Source organism: Eschrichtius robustus, chromosome 11 (assembly GCF_028021215.1).
Source record: "Eschrichtius robustus isolate mEscRob2 chromosome 11, mEscRob2.pri, whole genome shotgun sequence".
Taxonomy (NCBI): domain Eukaryota; kingdom Metazoa; phylum Chordata; class Mammalia; order Artiodactyla; family Eschrichtiidae; genus Eschrichtius; species Eschrichtius robustus.
The window spans coordinates 97,489,319-97,509,440 of record NC_090834.1 but is presented as its reverse complement, the minus strand read 5'-3'; the positions used below and the strand labels follow the sequence as shown (position 1 = coordinate 97,509,440).

Here is a 20,122-nt window from a genome sequence, read left to right as displayed (position 1 = left end):
TTCTCAGGTGGTACTCCCTGGTACATGAGAAGGCTGACTGCCAATGAAACCGTGAAGGCTATTCAAAGTGCTCAGGGAGCAAGTTCACTCAGTAAGTCACTGGCAACTGACAATCCCCCACTAACACAGACTAAAGTTTCTGTGCAAACAAGAGCAAAGAAAACCCAGTCAACAGAAAATATACCAATGAAAGGTGCTTAATGGCATAAATGCAAAACAACACAATATGCTTCAAAATTCCATGCTTGGAAACCCAAATACACGTCAGAAAAACAGCCCAAAGAAGTATATCTGATGGAGAAGAGACACAAGCACTGACTGCCTGATAATTATGTGGTCTAGATTAGGTCATACTCAAAACACAGCCTTGTAGGCCTTCCACACTGACTGGGTCTGGTTTAATGTTATAAACAAAATGACTGGGAACTTTGGTTAGAAAAAAAACATAAATCCTGGAAATAAGATAATTTGGTAGAGATTTGCTCTTAGAGTTTCTACTATCCTTCTATCTACCTTAGTCCTAAAGTTCTACACTTTTTGATTTAAAAACACTAATAGCCCTCATATCCCTCAAATGTCTTGTAATATAGGTAAGAGCTGGGCTGGACAACTAAAGTTATTCTACAGTTTAGCCACTGCTTGTCTGATAACCTGGCTTGAATTTCCTCTCTGAAAGAGTTACAGAGCCATCTGGATTTCAGGAACAGGCTAAGAAGGCAATGAGGATGCATGTGATGCTCTCTCACAAAACAGAGGCAACACTGCCATGAAGAACACTTACTTAAGATTTCAGGGGTATCTTCCTTGAGACTCCCTTCTTTGCCTCCTTGCCCCCACTAACTTGAACCTTGCCTTTATAAGCCCTCCTTCCTAGCATTTATCATAATTGCAATTACTTGAGTAATTAGTAGTATCTGTATCCCCCCGTTTCCATGTGGACAGGGACCATGTCTGTCCTTTCCACCAATGCAAATAAGCCTCTAGCACCTGGCACGCGGCAGGCAATTTCTGTTGCATAAGTAAATGAACGAATGGCTTCTTTGGAAGTCAAAAGTTAACCATGGGGCAAGCAATCAGTTGAAAATGTTTCATCAACAAAACACATACTCCAATCCCCTAAATCTGAAAACAGGAGCCTTTTAGGAGCTCAGTTTTTTTCACAGAATATTAGATGGCAGGAGGAACATAGAATAAATAGACTACTCACTGGTGGGGGCTTCTTTCTCATCTCAAACATGCGTGTGGCACCAAAACTGAGTGAAGCAATGATGGGGCACCTCCCCAGCGAACGTTCGTCATCACTATGCCAGTCCACGCTGTCCTTCTCATTTCGGTAGAGATTGCAGAGCAAGGAGTTGAAGGTGTGGCCAGTGTTCTCTTCAATTTGGTTCTTCAGCACGAGCAGCACAGGATGCCACTGCATTCAACAGGCCAAGAAAAGGGGCAGAGACAGTTCACGTAAGACACAAGGTGGCAGCCACGTGGAAAAACAGGAAGTGCGAAATCAGTCATGTTATAAACAGGGGCAGGAAATAAGCAAACCACCAGAAACGTAATAAACGTAAGCCTAGAAGAGTAGTTTAATTCTCTCCTGTTAGTTCTATTTTGAAGCAAGCTGACCTCTACACTTTTATTAAGGTACTAAATTTGGTACAGAATGCCATGAAGACCAGGCCTATCCACCCATCTCATCCTTTCTACGTTAAATATATGACGCTCGCAGAGAAGCAACTGTCGATACACTCAGGGCAGTCACCTCAGTAAGTCACTGAGGCAGCGTGTGGAGCAGTAAGCCTGGTTTGTCACCACAGCTGACTGGCCACCAAGAGTTAGCAGATGCAGACTGAAGTCTGAGGAGTGAAATAACTCTCCTGCTGGGTGGCCCTCTGTTCCATTCCTATTTTATCATGAATGGCAGAACTGCTCTTTAAAAAAAATATTTAATATTTCCAGAGTGGCAAACTTCCTAAAAACAGAACCTAGAGGGGAAAAACATTCTACAGAATGGAATCATAACATGGCTGTGAACTACAGAAGATTTAAACAGAGGCCACAGCCCTGCCTCCTGAGCACCGAGTTCACCTCTGTTTATATGCGGCGCTCAGCATCTTGCCACACATACTTTAGGAAGCTATGACCCCTAAGCTTAGGTTGTAGTTGGGGGCTACAATCAGCACAGCTCATACCGGTTCTTGTTAGAACTCTACGTCCTGCCTCCAGGAAACCTCAAGTGCTTTACAGAGCTTCCTGGAGAACAGGAGTTCTCACACCGCTGGCAAAGATTACTGAGGTGGGAATTCCCTGGAGGTCCAGTGGTTAGGACTCCGTGCTTTCACTGCTGAGGGCCCAGGTTCAATCCCTGGCCGGGAAACTAAGATCCCGCAAGCCGTGAGGCATGGCCAAAAAAAAAAATTATTGAGGGCCCCAAAGAACTTCTGTACGTATGGGTTATAGCTACAATAGTTACCATATTAAAAATTAAAACTAAAAAAAATTTTAATTTTTGGTTAATTCATTTAAAAAATAACAACCTCATTACATGTTAACGTAAGTATTATTTTATGAAAATTAACTATTTTCCAATACAAAAAATTGGTGAGAAGAGTGGCACGGTTTTGCAAATCTCTTTAATGTCTGACTTAATAGAAGAGTTGATTCTAATATCTGCTTCTGCATTTAATCTGTTACAATATGTTATTTCTGTTGAAGCATACGAAGAAAACTGCCTTCACACAGGTATGTAGTTAGAAAAAGGAAGAATCTTTTATAGTCTTTTCAAATAATTGTAAATATTCTTTGACATTACACCAAAACTCAACTGAACTGATTTTTTAAAGGTTAGATGCAATGGGGAATCTGAAACTATATCAACAAACTTTTCATATTGTTACATCTAAATCCACTGGTCTAGCTTGCACTTTGAATGGATGTTTTAATCTTGCATGATTCTGTAACATCAAGCATTGGTCATTTGGAAAATATTGGCTCACTGAGTTATGCAGACCCTTTTAATACTGACATATTTCGTTATACAATATCAAAAAATCATCTCCAATATCAAAAAATCAAAAAACCACTGATCTCTTCAGAAAAAGCTAAGTAAAGGGAAGAGGTCAGGCTCAAGGTGGTAGATATGAGTTTCTCCAGAATTCCTAATATTTCCTTGAAATCTCAACTTTTATCATTAGTGACAAATCTTGTCCATTATTTTCCTGGAAGTGACACTTCATTCATTTTTGAGAATATGTCTGCTGAATACTCAAGTCTGAATAACTAGTCTGTGTGCCAGTTGCTCTTCCAAGTAAAATGGTCCATGATAAAAGTAGCTCGTTCAGCTTACAGCTTAAACAATCACACAAGTGTTTTTCCTCGACAACCATCATACTTGGTTTGTAGCAGGAGTGCCTTATGCATACTTTCCATTTCATCAAACAATTAAAAAAGATCAAGACTTAATAAAACTAATAGTGCTTAGTGCTTCATCAAGGGACATCCTTAAGTGAAATCAGCATTTTTTTTTCTTTTTGTTTTTACTGGAAGTGCAGGTAGTAAAGAAAACAATGATTACTAGTACAGTTTGGTTGGCAATGTCTTGATTCATGCTAAGGCACCGGCAATTTTATTCACCATTACTTTTGTATCACCAGTGCAAATTCAACACAGTGAAAAATGTCACCTAGTCTTAGCATTACCATAAAAATAACTTTGACCTTGTGGATTCCCAGAAAGAATTTCGTGGACTTCCTCCAGGGATCTACAGACTCTACTTTAAGAACTGCCACTTTAAAGAAGCCCTTCAAGGACTTCCCTGGTGGCACAGTGGTTAAGAATCCGCCTGCCAATGCAGGGGACACGGGTTCGATCCCTGGTCCGGGAGGATCCCACATGCCGTGGAGCAACTAAGCCTGTGTGCCACAACTACTGAGTCTGCGCTCTAGAGCCCATGAGCCACAACTACTGAGCCTGAGCTCTAGAGCCCGTGTGCCACAAGTACTGAGCCTGCGTTCTACAGCCTGTGAGCCACAACTACTGAGCCTGCGCTCTAGAGCCCGTGTGCCACAACTATTGAAGCCCGCATGCCTAGAGCCCGTGCTCTGCAACAAGCGAAGCCACTGCAATGAGAAGCCCGCGCACCGCAACGAAGAGCGGCCCCTGCTCGCCACAACTACAGAAAGCCTGCACACAGCAACGAAGACCCAACACAGCCAAAAATATAAATAAGTAAATTTTAAAAATAAATAAATAAAATAAAAATAAGGAACCCCTTCAAAGTCCACGTTCTATGTTTGAAAGCAAAGAAATGGATGTTCAGCAAAGGAAAGCATAATGTCATTATAAGGTATATCCCGTGACTATTGTCAGGTAAAACTTCCAGGGAGCATATGTGGAAATCACTCAGCTTCCCTGTCACATGGAAATCATGGTAAAAGCTGGCATTCCTTGTTATGGATATTAGCATTACATTCTAAGCAGAGAATTTTATTTATTTCTTTTATTGAAGTAACACTGGTTTATAACATTATATAAGTTTAACGTGTACAACGTTATATGGGTTGGCCAAAAAGTTCGTCCGGGTTCTTCCAATATTTCTATTTCTATATACCATACTGCGTGCTCACCACCAAAAATTTAGTTTCCATTCATCTCCATACAGTTGATCTCCTTCATCCATTTTGCCCTCCATTTTGCCCCTTCCCCTCTGGTAACCACCACTCTGTTCTTTGTATCTACATGTTTGGTTTGTTCACTTATTTTATTAGTTTTTTATATTCCACATATGAATGAAATCATATGGTATTTGTCCTTCTCCACCTGACTTAATTAACATAATACCAGCAAGGTCCATCCATGGTCTCACAAATGCTAAGAGTTCATCTTTTTTTAAATGGCTGAGTAGTATTCCATTGTATATATATACCACATCTTCTTTATTCATTCATCTGTTGATGGGCACTTAGGTTGTTTCCATATCTTGGCTATTGTGAATAATGCTGTGATGAACACAGGGGTGCACATATCTTTTCAAATTAGTGTTTTCATATTCTTTGTATACATAACCAGAAGTAGGATAGCTGGATCATATGGTAGCTCTACTGTTAATTTTTTGAGGAATCTTCACAGTGTTTTCCATAGTGGCTGCACCAACTTAAATTCCCACCAACAGTGTATGAGGGTTCCCTTTTCTCCATAGCCTTACCAGCACTTGTTATTTCTTGCCTTTTTGATAATAGCCATTCTAGCAGGTATGAGGTGATATCTCACTATGGTTTTGATTTGCATTTCCCTAATAATTAGTGATGCTGAGCATCTTTTCATGTTGTCCATTTGTATGTCTTCTTTGGAAAAATGTCTATTCAGCTCCTCTGAGAAGAGGATTTAAAAAAATAAACAGCAATAATAACAGACAAAACTCAGATCAAGAAAACAAATGTTATTAAACTAACATAGGTTAGTTCAAGAGAATAAGTTTCAAAGTAAAACTCCATAATAATGTTAGCAAGCTGTATTTCCTATTTATTTTATGACCTAAGCTTATCTTCATGGGGATAAAGATCAGATGCTAGAATTATACACTTAGCAAGAAACACAAGAATGTAAAGGAGGATGATGAGAGCTTTTCGGCAATGTGACTGAGAAACTAATTAGCACTTCCTTGACTTGCTTAGGGACTGAGCACTGTGAACACACCAAGTCTGCATTATGTTTCTAAGTGGATATATATTTTTTCTTGGTTATTTTTGGTGGTGAAGGAGAAAAGGAGAAAAAAAGGAAATAATGAACTAGAGGATTAACTTAGACTCTCCAACCAATACTCTATATACAGATCCCTCAGAAGTGAACGTCTATATTAAAATTCAGAGTCATCTCACTGTTCAGTGAATACATTCTATCCTTAAAAGACATCTGAGGAAATGAGTATGAGAAAATATGAATCACAAATGTAAAAGGGCCTATTCAGTGGATTTCGAACAGTGTTTTGTAGAGACGTAGGTACCACAGAGATGTCTCTGGGATCACAGCAGGAGAAAGGAGAGGTCAAGCTGGGAGGACTACCAGTCAGTCGAGATACTCTTTTATTTTCATACATTGGGTTCATACAAGATTTAGTTTGAAAAAGGAGTTTAATTACCTATGGTTGAATCTCTTCCTGTGCTATGGGATACTAAACTTGAGGTAATAACAACTTTAAACCAGTACCCCCAACACATATAGTAACACATTAGGGAATCCCCCCTGAAAAAAAATCTGAGGCATCACTTTTGACTTTGTTCCAGACGGTATACAAACTAAATTTATTAGCAATAAATGCAAAGTTATGAGCCAGCCAAATTCAAATTAAAAAACTCTAATTTGACAACCTTAATATCCAACAAAAGAGGCTTGCTTGAATAAATTATGCTACACATAGATTATGGAATACTACGTCCTATTAATACAATGTTGTAAAAGAATAATGATACTAAAATATGTTAATGATATAGTAAAATGAAGTGTAGTATACAAATAATTGATTTTATTTTTATAGAAAAATTCTCTACATGTATTTGCCTAAAAAAAAGAAAAAAAAGACTGGAACCAAAATATCAGGTGGAACTATTATCCAAAATTTTAATATTCTTCATACTTATCTATAGCTTCTAGATTTTCAATAACAGACACATATTACTTACATTATAAGAAAAGGATTGTCATTTAAAAAATTCTTTTGAAGAGTTGTCAAAATGTCCCCAAGCATAAGTGGTCACTCAACTCAGCAGATCTTTGTGCCTTATGTTTATTCTAAAGCAGTGGTTCTCAACCAAGGTCAATTTTGACCCCTGGCAGATGTCTGGCAATGTCTAGAGCCATTTTTGGTTGTCACGACTGAGTGAGGGGTGCTTCTGGCAGCTCGTGGGCAGAAGTCATGGATATTGCTAAACATCCTACAATGCACAGGATAACCCTAAAAACAAAGAATTATCCAGCTTGAAATGTCAGTAATACCGAGGTTGAGAAATCCTGTTCTAAAAGATTAACTAGAATGAATAAGAACTTCTTCCCCACAGGCTGTTTAATCCTCAGCTTCTCTGCTATGACTGTTGACAAGAAGATAAACTAATTCTGACAGAAACATGGCCAGCAGTCTAGGCTGGATTGGCCTAATTCAATTCTCTTCATGTTTCCAAGTCAACTTCAGATATAGAGGGTCTCAACGTTTCCCTGGATCACATTCTAAATGCAGCTGTAGAAACCAGAGCATACAGCTATCTCTTTATGTGAAAAAGCCATGTTCCCTTCAGTCAATATTTTATCCCTGAACGTTTTAGTAAAATGGTAGTTTATGATAACAAATTACTAGAAGCTCTAAATGTGTCATATTTCTCTTTATTCCAATGCCATAAGCAAAACTCCATTTTCTTCAAAGTCTCTTTCAATAAAAACATAATATTATTTGCCAAAGGCAAGATTCCAGGGACTAAACAGAGAGCTCTTTCTTGGATCTTAATTCCATCATCTGGACAAGCTTAATTTATATACTAGAATCTCTCTGTCTGTCATGGAAATTTTTAAAAACAAAAGAAGCAGCAGAGACAAGCCAAAGCAATGGTAAGTTAGAAGTATGAGAACTGCAACCACAGAATGAATACAAAGTCAACAAGAAAAGCACAGATTTTTTCACAAACGGCAAAAGAGCCTGAGAAGTGGGAAGAAACATTCTGACCTCACTGGTCAGTCATAAGGGTTATGCCCCACAGCAAATACGTATCAGGAGGCACACAGAGGGCTATGGCCAGAAAAGCCTGGGGAAGGGGAGATTAGGAAAAGAAATGATTCATTTCTCTGAAATCCTTGAGTCTGGTTCTAGTTCACTCTAGTTCCAGTTTTTTTCTCATCCTCTTTCTTTATCTATGGATCAAAAGCACATCAAGGGTGATAAGCGCAAAAACTCAGTGTTTGAACCCAGAGGATTTTTTGAACTAGGAACCACCATGCAGCTCTGCAAGGTAACTTACTGTTATTTTATAGTACTCTACATTTATAGTACACAATCTATAAAACCAAACCAACAACAACATTCCAACATACGTGAGGATTTGGTTCCAAAGTGAGTCTTGAATAAGTGTAAGGAAGTTCTCCATACCATGCTGTAAGTCTTGGTTGCTGGTAAGTTACATCTAAGAAAGAAAATACAGGCCCTTTGAAATGGTTTGATGCTATTTAAGGTGTACCCATTGAGTGCCAACACCATGCCTTGCAATGTATAAGAAGCTATGAGAAATACAAAGGAAGAGTAAGGATGGGCCCTGACCCAAAGCTCCACCTTCACAGAGAGCATGGGATTTCAGGAGTAGAATGGTGACAGCTAAAAGGAGGACGACAAGAGAAAGTACACTGGCAGAAACAGTATGGATGAAGCTCTGAGGTGAGAATGTGTGTGACTTATTTGTGTCAGTGATGACATAAACAAGAGTGAAGGGGACACAGCGCAGAACAGAAGGATTCAGATTAGGGAGGGTCTAAAATGCAGGATATGGAGTCTGAACCCTTGTAGGTAGGAACTTGTGGCACCAACGTCCATACAAGAAACAAGACAAACTGTTCACCCCTGTGCCACCCTTGTGTAAGCCCTTTTGATTCCAAATGAAGAAAAAAGTGCTCTGACCAGTCATAGCATGTAGCTAATTTTAGTCAGAAGTTTTTGATGTCCAATTTATTTAGAGAGGGAGTTACCCATAGATCTGCTATTTTTCCTACAATTGATTTCAACCACTACAACAATAAAAACAATAATAATAAAAGCAGCTAACATTCACTGAAGGCTTACTATGTAGCAGGCATTCTGTTAAGTACTTATCATGCACTATCTCATTTAATTATCACAACAACCATGTAAGATAGGTACCAATATTATTATTCACTCTATTTTACAGATCAGAAAATCAAGAATCAGAAAATTACTTAACTGTAATTTGTTTAAAATTAACCATTATTTTGAAAGACAGAGCCAGCAATCAAAGCCAAGTCCGTCACCAAAAGCCCTGCTGTAGAAACTGCTGGGAATTAGAAGGCTGCCCTGAAAGAGCTGACTCTCATTCTGACACCTGAGTTACAAAAATGATGCCAGTATACGTTGCCTCTTTCTCCACAGAAAATTTAAATTCACTCAATGGGCCAGAAAGGAAATTCTATGCTAGAGCACAGGCGCTCCCCAGTGACCGCCTCTGGTATAGCAGGTACTGTTGCTTGTGGATGACCACAGAGGAGCCCGTGTTCCAAGTCAGGTAATCTCGACAAGCTCAGTAGAATACGACAGATGCTGAAGCTAAAGGAGACTGGACTCTTCTAGTGAAACTAAAATGAGAATAAAAAGTTGATAAAAAGGATCACAAAAGAATATATGTCAAATAGAATCAGGAAAAAAAAGCTCTGGAAGTTTCTATGAAGAAAGAGGAAAGCTGGCACGAAGAAAGAGGAAAGCTGGCACCATTTGCAGTAATAAATAGTGAACAAACACAAAAGGAGATAAGCATATCAACCACAGTTCAGTCAAACCAAACTTCCTTTGCTTCCTTGAACTCCCATCTCCTGCCATGTTCTGAGAACCACTTGCTGTTTCTTCTGCCAGGAACACTCTTCCCCGTCCCCTTTGACAGGCTAATTCCCACTCATCCTTAGGGTTCCAGTCAGGCTTTGAATCTCTGTTTAAATCTGGCTGTGGTACAAAGAAGCAACGGTGCAAAGAAGCAACGGTATTGGAAAACATTCCGGAGAGGAAGACCAAACATCAACAACTGTGATCTCAGAGATCTACTTACCCTCTCTGATGCCAGTCCTCTGTTTCCAGGGAACATCCTGACAAAGCTGTTCAAATACTGAGTCGGCTTCTTTTAAGTCAACAAAGCCAGGATACAAACACACCCTTGATGCAGAAAGAACAGTTATTAACTAAAGAACACAGAAAAAGATGAGTTAGACTCTAATCATTAGCAGAATAAATTAATCTGGATGATGCTTCCTTTCGTAGGGAGATGAAATCATCTTACCACACCTCCAGAGCTTAATATCACCCAGATCATGATGCTCCAGATGTAAAATAAACCTCTTTCAAGTTAAGACAAATAAAAGAGGTAATGAAAGATAAAGAGGTACATGACAGCTTTCATAGATATGGTTCAAATATTACCCAAGCACTGCTTAGCTGTGAAACCTTGGACAAGTTACTTAACCTCTCTGAACCTTGGTTTTTCTCATCTGCAACACAAAGATGATCTCCACCTTATAGCATCACTGTGAAAAGTAGAATAACTAATAAAAGGCTTGGCCCTGTGTTACTTTAACAATTGGTAGTCTTCTAAGACTATGTTAATTGTAGGGAAAGCAATCATTTATAACTATCAAAATAAACATATCCAAAGAAGGGTTCTTTCTCTATTGAATATACACTTATTTCAACAGTGCCAAGCCAGCTCAAAATTGTTTTGGATATCTTTTTTTTTTTCTCCTTTAAACAGCTTTATTGAGGTTTAATTTACATACTGTAAAATACAACAAAGAATAATGTCTTCAAGGTTTATCCATGTTGTAGCACATTATCAGAACATTTCTTTTTATGGTAGAATAAAATATTTCATTATACAGACATACTGCATTTTATTTATCCATTCACCAACTGATGGACATTTGAGCTGTTTCTACTTTTGCCTATTATGAATGCTGCTATGGACATTCACATGCAAGTCTTTGTGTGGATGTATGTTTTCATTTCTCTTGGGTAAGACACCTAGGAGTGAAGTTGCTGGGTCATATGGTAAATGTATGCTTAACTTTTTAAGAAACCATCAAACTTTTTTCTAAAAGGGTTGTACTATTTTACATTCCCACCAGCAATACAGGAAGGCTCTAATTTTTCCACATCCTCATTTATAATAACACTTATTATTGTCTTTTTGATTATGGAAATTCTAGTGAATATAAAGTGGTATTTCATTGTGGTTTTGATTTCTATGTCCCTAATATACTATTTCATTTTAACAATGCATTTGGCTTTTTTGGATACCTTTCTTAAGAAATGTTCTGAAAGCCCATGGGACACTCTCTTCAACAGCCTTGTTGGTAGTAAACTTTCACTCTTTAAAGGTACATTTAGTTTTTTTTAACAGTTTAACAAGTAATTTATTAATTAATTTTAACCTGTTGTCCAATTTAAAATGTTTGGATCTGAATTATTACTTTTTTCCAATTTTACTGAGATATAATTGACATACAGCACTGTATAAGTTTACAGTGTACAGCCTAATGATTTGGCTTACACATATTGTGAAATGATTTTTTGAAAGAGCCAAAGCTCACCTGAAGCCATACCAGGTTAACAATGAGATGTGACCAAAATAATGCAACTGGTGTTCTTGTGTGACTATTAAACTTGCTTTAAAAGGGAAGTTCTGAAAAAGGCTATAACAATAGCAGTGCCAGTGGACTAATTATAGAGGCTTCCAAGTCCAACAGCAACTCTTTCTAAGCAATTCATTTAGATAGATAAGTTCTGATTTATTTAAATGTCTCATTATTTTATAGTGACATGCATTAAGGTGATGCTTTCAAAGTGTTTTGAAACAATGACTAATGCCTAATATACCCTAAATCATATATGCTTTAATTTTATTGAAATCTACCTTTATATAGCAATATGACATAACTTAATATATATTATATATAATAAGGTATGATTAACATAATACGTAATAATATTGGATTGGCCAAAAAGTTCGTTCAGTTTTAAATAAAAATAAAAGACATTTTCCACTTTCACCAAGAACTTTATTGAACAACGTATTCACTAACCGAACAATTTTTTTGCCAACCCAATACATACAATGTAATCTAACAATAATAATATAATGTAACACAAACAGCACATAAGTTGAGGCCAGACCCAACTCTAATATTAAATTACTATGTAGCCTAGGAAAAAGTACTCAATCTCCCTGGACCTCATTTCCTCACCTGAAAAACTGGAGAAGTGAGCTACTATACCTGAGAGGCTATGAAAATGTTTTGAAGCTAGTATAAAAGGAGATATTACCACATTAATTACTTCAATCAAGGGAGTAGAATATTTTAAGAGACTATAACTCAGTGATAATTATAGTCCCTTTCTAGTGAGGATTCACTTACCTAGATATGCCTGTGGGTGACAGGCTGATTTCATACACACCCTCTTTACTAAAGAAACAAAGAAAACAAAGACTTGTTAGTATCAAGTAAAGCAATATACGGCACGTAGCGGAAGGAAGGGTTGTCCTTCAGAGTTCACAAAGTCCTAGCTCACCAAAATCACTTCACGATGAAGGCGCACTATGAGGGAAGTACAGCCTCACCTTCTTCTACCACTGAGGTAAGGGGCAACAGGGTGGTAATCATTAATGGCACTGGGATTGGAATCCTGACAAAATCAGGCCATGGAGGCAAAAACCAGGGCAAAATAAATTCTAGTGCTATCCCTTTATATTTCACCCATAATTCAGGCTGATGTGGTGCAGGAATCTATCACACAAAGGGGCGGCAAATAGAGTATCCCCCTGGAGACTTTGGAATAGAGATACACTGAACAGAAGCAAGTACAAGGTCCCCATGATCCAGCTCCACCTCCTGACAGTTCCCACAGACGCATCAGCTTCCATGGTAATTACTGCTTGGAATCTTCTGAATATACCACCCCGTGTCAAACCCCATGCTTTTCTACATGCCAGCATGCCTCCCCACCATCTAGCACCCCCAGCTTTGGTCCGGTGGAAAATTCTAATTCATCCTTCAAAATCTCAGCTCAGCATCACCTTCTCTAAACCTTTCCTGACCTGTAATCCAGGCCAATAATGTTAGCTATCTCATCCTCTGTTACCACACCTCGTTACCTACAAGTCTACGCTTCCAAGATATTCAGGATTACAACTTATCTGACTACATGTCTATTTCATTTACTAGACTATGGGCTCCTGAAGGGCTGGAATGGGTTATTTTTCTGTTTCCTAGTGCCTGGCACATAATAGATGAGCAGTAAAAAGCTTACTGAACTTAATCAAATGTGCGACAGTACAAAACTGTTACAGATGGGCAGGGTAGTGAGGTCTATAACCCACCATGGTGAGAAAAGTGACCCAGACTGGAGAGGTGCCTCTGTCAAGATAACTGTGTCAGATTCTTCTCACAGAGATAAGTTACAGAGAATAATATAAAGGGACAGTATTTCCATCACCCTTTTCCACGTGAGTTAGCAGTTCATGATCTTTGAGCTGGGCTCTTAGGTAGATGTGTGAGCCGCTCTGAACCAAAATGTAGGCAGAGTTATTATCATAAACATTTAGCACATTTCAAAATGAGTTGCCTATAAAGTTTGCTAGAGTGTGAATATAATATTTCAGTGTGATATATTTGGGGCCACATTTAGAAACGCTCACTTCAAATGTGAGGGACATTTCTGGCTATTAAAAAAAAAAATCGGGCTTCCCTGGTGGTGCAGTGGTTGAGAATCTGCCTGCCAATGCAGGGGACACGGGTTCGAACCCTGGTCTGGGAAGATCTCACATGCCGCGGAGCAACTAGGCCCGTGAGCCACAACTACTGAGCCTGCGCATCTGGAGCCTGTGCTCCGCAACAAGAGAGGCCGCGATAGTGAGAGGCCTGCGCACCGCGATGAAGACTGGCCCCCGCTTGCTGCAACTAGAGAAAGCCCTCGCACAGAAATGAAGACCCAACACAGCCAAAAATAAATAAATAAATAAATTAATTTAAAAAAAAAATCTAGGGACTTCCCTAGATTCCCTTCCACTTCCTGGCACGGTGGTCAAGAATCCCCCTGCCAGCGCAGGGGACACGGGATCAATCCCTGTTCCGGGGAGATCCCACTTGCCGCGGAGCAACTAAGCCCGTGCGCCACAACTACTGAGACTGCCCTCTAGGGCCCGCGAGCCACAACTACTGAAGCCCAAGCGCCTAGAGCCCATGCTCCGCAACAAGAGAAGCCACCGCAAAGAGAAGCCTATGCACCGCAATGAAAAATAGTCCCCACTCGCCACAACTAGAGAAAGCCCGTGCACAGCATCGAAGACCCAATGAGGCCAAAAAAAAATCTAGCATAGCTAACTTCAGATAAACAGAATTAACAAACCCTATGTTCAAGGAGGATGAGTACTGTCATTTTTTTCTCTGACTTGGAAATTCACAATTGTCCATTTTTTCAACCTGAATGTCCTATCTGTAACAGGTTTCATGGTTTTGTTTCTTCTCTTTACCACCAATGGAGGCAGTATCACATTTGTGTTTGCAAAACAAAGACTGTTAGAGCTACCAGCCTGGGTCTTAAGTGATTATACAGTCCAAACCCTTAATATTACAGACAAGGAAACAAAAGTCCAGAGAGATGGCAATAACTTACCTAAGGACTAGGTAAGTTACCATAGCTAACTAATGGCAAGGCCACAACTACATACCCTCTTTAAAGTATGATGACATCTGTGTTCGTTTCAAATTTTTCTAAGATATACAAGTCAATCTGCGAACAGCCAAACAGCTTAACAGTTGTTCATGAGCAACAGCATACACATAATGCTAATTTGCTAAAATAAAAGGATGCTTTCTACTGATAATTTATCTGCATCAGGTGGAAACTGAGAAGCAGGAAAAGAGGAATCAAAGCATCTTTCATCATTTTGGAAAAGAATATTTTAGACACAGATCACTATAAGAGAAATGTTTACTATCATTTAATTGCTCTGGAAGAGTTATGTGGTTTTAAGAAATGAACTGTAAGAGCATCTAGATTTCTAGCAGTTTTCATAAGCGTTGCTAGTAAAATGATACTTACAGGTTTTTCAAAGAGCCATGTTTCAATGACTCAGGAAAAAGTCCCTCTCTGTCTTTACCTAGGAGATGTTTTAACTACTATCTGCAGACATATTAGTGAAATAGGGTCTGGATATCTACACCAGAGCCAGAGTTTAATGTACAGATATCTGGTTGCATTTCCCACACCATCAGCAAATTCAGAAAGGCTTCTCAAAAGACCAAGTTTAAAGACATCTGAGACAGGAATATCGCAGCCTAAAATTTAGACACATTGGCCATTATCTTTTCCAGATGGAAAAACTAGGGTGAGGGAAAGATCCTGGACTCTCCCTTTCACTGTAGGCAATAGTTACAGGAGGGCAGCAATTTACTTACTCGATCACTCGTGGCTCTGGGGCTCTGTGTACCACCTGTAAGGAAACAGCCAGGTCTGATTTCTGAATGATTCCTACCTCAGGGAGGCTTACTTGCAGGATTACTGTATCCTCTCATTTCTAGTCAAAATAAATCAGGTTTAAAACTCTCCCTTTTTTATTCTAAGCTCTCACTATCCCACCAGAAACTCTTGTTTCTATTCTTCTTAGAACTACTTCACAGTTACTAGTGGGCAGTAAAAGATGACAAAATTAGAATTAATACATTTTCCTAGCAGTCAGCAGCTCTGGAAAAGCCATCTTTCCAAGGGATTTTTAAAAACAGAAGATATACTAGGAAACAAGGGGTTTTAATATTACTTATACAATCATTACTTTAGCAAGATGCCTGATTTTTAGCTCTTTTTTCCCATGTTATTAAAAAATGACTCTTCACCCTTTCTTACATTCTTCCCAGTGGGAGAAAAAGCTAAAAAGATCAGGCATTGTAGTAGCTGAAATTTCAATCCAATTCCAGAGGTATGTGCTATACTAGCAGTTTTTAGGACCGTTAGAACTTAGATAACTAATGCAAGCTCTAGTCATGGTATAACCTCTAACCTCTAGTCATGGTACACCTCCTTGCCAAAAAAAATGGGAACTACATATGCCTACAAATTGGGGGAAGACTACAAAGAATCCTCAGACATACTAAGAAACTGATACCCCATAGTTCATTATCATTATAATACTTTCAACTCTCTTTTTATTCGTGAGTTTATTCTGTCACTATTTTATTTGAGTGTCTACTATGTGACTGTTGCTTTTATAAATAAATCTTTGTTACTGTTGAAGAAGAAGCAAGAATTTACCTCCTGGGGTTCTCTGAATACAAACTGTCTGTCAGACAGACGATGCTCCTTGTTCAGCCAGGTTTGACCAGGTCTCTGTTGGAGATGGTTCTCAGCAGTGGGAGCTGAAGCAAGAGAGAGAAGAGACTCAAACCTTAACATCAATTGAAATGGGAGTTCACTATAAACCAAAGGGATATATATAAAATAGGATGATACTCGTCCAGACACACACACACACACACACACACACACACACACACACACACGCGCGCGAGATCCCCACAGGTTCTTGCCTGGCTGAGCAATGGCCTGGCTCTTAGCAGGGCCAGCCCAGGCTCCCTGCACTCGGGCTCGCCGTCTTTTGTCCTCCATGTTGACCAAGAAGGCTTCTGCTCTCAGCTTTCAGAAGATTTCGTTCCTGATTCAAACTACACAATGGTATCTGTTTAAAGAAAAAAAAAAAAAAAAGATGTTTTAGTTGAGGTTGTGAGAGCTTGGACTATCAAGGGGTAATTATAATCCTTTCAGGCAGACGAGATGGTTCAATGGCAATCAGAGCTTCTACATGAAATCAACTTCTGACATCACAACATCTCAGTCAAGGAGCCTACTAAGTCACTTGGGGATGTTGCTTTTAATGTTTATCTTTTGCAATGTTTATCTTTTAATGTTTATCTTATCACAGTACTTTCACTTCATTCGCAAGAAAGTAGATGTTAAGAAATTCTAAAACCAGGACCTATCAAAAACCACATTTCTCTTATTAGTCCCCCAAGAGCAGAACACAGAGAAACTGTAATACTCCACCTATGAACATTCAGAAATAGGCTAAGACTCAGTTTCCCAGGGCATTGCCATATTCCATTATCACAGGCTGCACCAAACTTCCACGGAAGCTTGTTAAAAACACCTATGGCCTGTCTCAGGATGTGATGTAGGATGGACACAGGTGTTGGTCTTTATAACAAGCATTGTAGGAGATGATGATAAACAGGTATGTAAGGCCCACAAAGTTAAGTGGCTCACCCAGTGTCACTCAGGAAATCAACAGCAGGTAGACTAACATTCAAATTTTATTACGTTCCAGTCTTCAGCTAAGTAAAAAATCCACCTCGTAATGGCCAGTAATACTAATTTGACATTTTTGCCAATAAAAGTCTAGCCCACAGCAAATACAGGAGCATGCACAGCTACAAAAAAGCAAAAACGGGAAGGGGGGCGGGGAGTGTTCCAACCCTATAATCCATTTCCATCTCAAGTTCTCAAAGGTTAACAGGCTCACTTTATAGCTTATTTAGCCTACAGATTCCCAGCCCCACCTCCAGGCCTTCTGATTCAGTAGAATAAAGCTGGTCCCGGGAATCTGTATGTTTAAAAAATTCCTCCAAGTGATAAGTCTGTAAGTCTTCTTATTTAATAGGTGGGGAGAGGACAGAGGCTGCCATCTGCCCAAAAAGTTAATGGCAGAACCAAATACCAACTCTCCAGTCTCACATGATTTGCAGAGTAAGCCCTCATGTGACATTTTCTCTCAAGTGAGGCCCTAAAACCTTAACACAACCATTAGCTATCGTTCTTGCTGTGTTCACAGGGGAGCGATGTGTTATTATTATATGCACGGTACGGCTGTTGAAAATACAGATTCCAGAACCCCATCCCAGACCTACTGAATTTGCAGTCCCAGACACTGTTAACTAACCCCACCTTCCATGCTGAGATTCTTTACCCGAATCAAGTGTGAGAACCCTGCTGCAGTGCAAACAACAAGGGTTCTGGCGCCAGCCAAAGGACTCGCTTTGAACCCAGATCTGACACTTCCCAGCTGCATGGCCTGAGGCAAACGACTTCACATCTCTGAGGCTGTTTCTTCCTCTGTAAACAGAAGAACCAATACCTCTCTCACGGTCCAAGTGCGAGTTAAGCGACCCTCGAAGGTAAGAGAGCCTAGTCCTCTCAATAAGGGTTAGCAACTTTCTCTATTTTAGACCCTTCTTTCCTGGGAGGCCCTGGACGAGGTCCCGGAGGTCGCTCGGGAAGGGACCTCAGGGCGGTCCCCGCACTCGCAGCCCCGGGCACCCAGCAATAGGCCTGGAGGCCGCACCTGCCGGCGGAGACGGGCACAGAGGTTCAAGGCCGCTCGTCCTAAAGCAAACCCCGCTGCCCCCGGCCTGCTCCGCCGCCCGCAGTCCGGGGAACCTTGAGCGCCGGGCACCGACTCCAGCAACTCCCAACCACAGGCCGCGGCGTCTGGCACTTCCTCTGACGTCACGTGCCGCTGCCGCGGCCGTCGCTTCCGGCGCCACCTCCCGGAATCCGGGCGGCTCAGCGTTCCCCGCGCCTGGAGGGCCGACTCGCTGAAGGTGCAGATGGTAGGGCCGGTGTTCGAGGCGAGCACAGAGACTGAGGGTGCGGTGGAGCCCCGTGAGGGGCCGGGATATGGCGAAGGTGGGAATGAAGACGTATTAACTAGGCCGAAGTCCCTCTGGACATTCCCCGCACACCCTTAACTAGAGACGGCCAGGAGCCCGCTTCTTTGGTCTGTGCGGAAAGAGCGACTGAGACCCAGCGGGCCTGGCAGAAGGGCGAAGGCGTTGGGGAACCTGGTCCTGATGTACTGAGCAAAAGGATTTGACTTTTATCCTGAAAGCCATTGAGAGTCTAAGATGAATCTCCATTGTGTTGCCATTGCAGCCTGTGCATACCTCGATCATAGCGCTTAGACCAGGGCGTGGGCCCACGCCTTATACGTTACGGCTCTACAGTGCTAACAAATTTTGCGTGAGAGAAGAGACCTGGGTTTCCGGGTTTCCGTCTATACACCATCGTTTACTAGGTGTATAATCTAGGTCGAGTATCCTGCTTCTTTATAAAATGGGCACAGCTTCTGTTGGGAGGATTAAATGAGATAATATATTTAAAGAATTTAGCACAATGCCTGGAACGCAATAGAAACTCAGTAAATGTTAAGTGTCTTCTCTTCAACCCATCTGAGTTCTTGAGAAACATCTTTAAAGTGGCCATGGTAAATCATGTACCTTACAGTGTGAAAATAGCAAAAGTAGCACTAAATTAGCTATGTCTGTGCAAGTTATTCTGTGAAAGTCTTTAAAATAAACCTTCTATTATATAGTGCTTACCTGCAGGAAGCTCAGTATACCCCATCAACGACCCTATGTTGTTACTACTATCAACTCTAATTTCACAGCGTCCATTATTCTTTGTTATACTTTGTGACACTGAAGGGAAAATGATTTATCCCTGAACTAAAAGGAGAGAAAGTGGTAAGACGAGACTATAATTTTTATCTCTACCCTCCACACACCCCATCAACTAATAATTTGTCAGTGTCTGCTTCTGGTTCAGGAACCTTGTCTGTATCTTCCAAAGGATGTCATTTCTTTCTTTTCAATGATTATGGTTTGGGAACGGGAACAAAGAAGCCCTGGACTGTCCTCCAAGTAGAACATTTCTTAAAAATCAATCCATGGTCTGCTTGCACCCAAAATAACTGCATCACCTTTAACAGTTTTAACAGAGTCACCTGTATTTTTACCAAGTGCCCAAGGTGATCCTGATGCACAGAATGTTTGAAAACCTTTGGGAGGTACGTAGGGTGACAAATTGTTCCGGTTTTTCTGGGACTGAGGGGTTTCCCAGGATGCAGGACTTTAAGTGCTAAAGCAGGATGCAGGACTTTAAGTGCTAAAGCTGGAACGGTCCTGGGCAAACTGAGATGGTTGGTCACCCTAGATACATGTGAGTATATAGTTTTCGAAAGATGTTCTTGATGGGTGTTGGCATCCTGGATTTCCTCATTTCTGTTTGCAGTATTTGTGTTTTTGTTAGGGGGCGGTAGCAGAGACCATGGGAGAGACAATGAAGGTGGGGTGCGTTACCAGTCACCAGCCTATTGATTCTCAGCCCCAGCCCCATACTTCTCTGCTCTGCTTGCAATACTGGAACATTTCTCTCTTGCCATTTGGCTCGGTGTTAAGCTTCATCAGTAGAGGATGCTGGAGGGACATTAGAGGGAGAAGGAGCTCTTTCCCCTCACTCCAGAGTGCTTCTCTCAGCTGGCTCTGCAGTGCATGG

General features: G+C 40.5%; 1 protein-coding gene across 1 annotated transcript in view; it reads right to left on the bottom strand.

Annotated features, from left to right (window-relative positions):
• ALKBH3 (alkB homolog 3, alpha-ketoglutarate dependent dioxygenase) overlaps positions 1 to 18,266 on the bottom strand; it is a 35,929-nt gene extending 17,663 nt beyond the window's left edge. Inside the window, exons 1-8 of the mRNA XM_068554893.1 lie at positions 18,132 to 18,266; positions 16,324 to 16,472; positions 16,049 to 16,152; positions 15,199 to 15,233; positions 12,157 to 12,204; positions 9,798 to 9,901; positions 8,068 to 8,156; positions 1,208 to 1,417 (exon numbers count right to left, since the gene is read on the bottom strand). Of these exons, the coding sequence (XP_068410994.1) occupies positions 1,208 to 1,417; positions 8,068 to 8,156; positions 9,798 to 9,901; positions 12,157 to 12,204; positions 15,199 to 15,233; positions 16,049 to 16,152; positions 16,324 to 16,402 (669 nt within the window). The 5' untranslated portion in view covers positions 16,403 to 16,472; positions 18,132 to 18,266. The remainder of the gene's footprint in view (positions 1 to 1,207; positions 1,418 to 8,067; positions 8,157 to 9,797; positions 9,902 to 12,156; positions 12,205 to 15,198; positions 15,234 to 16,048; positions 16,153 to 16,323; positions 16,473 to 18,131) is intronic.
• Between the last annotated feature and the right edge of the window lie 1,856 nt (positions 18,267 to 20,122).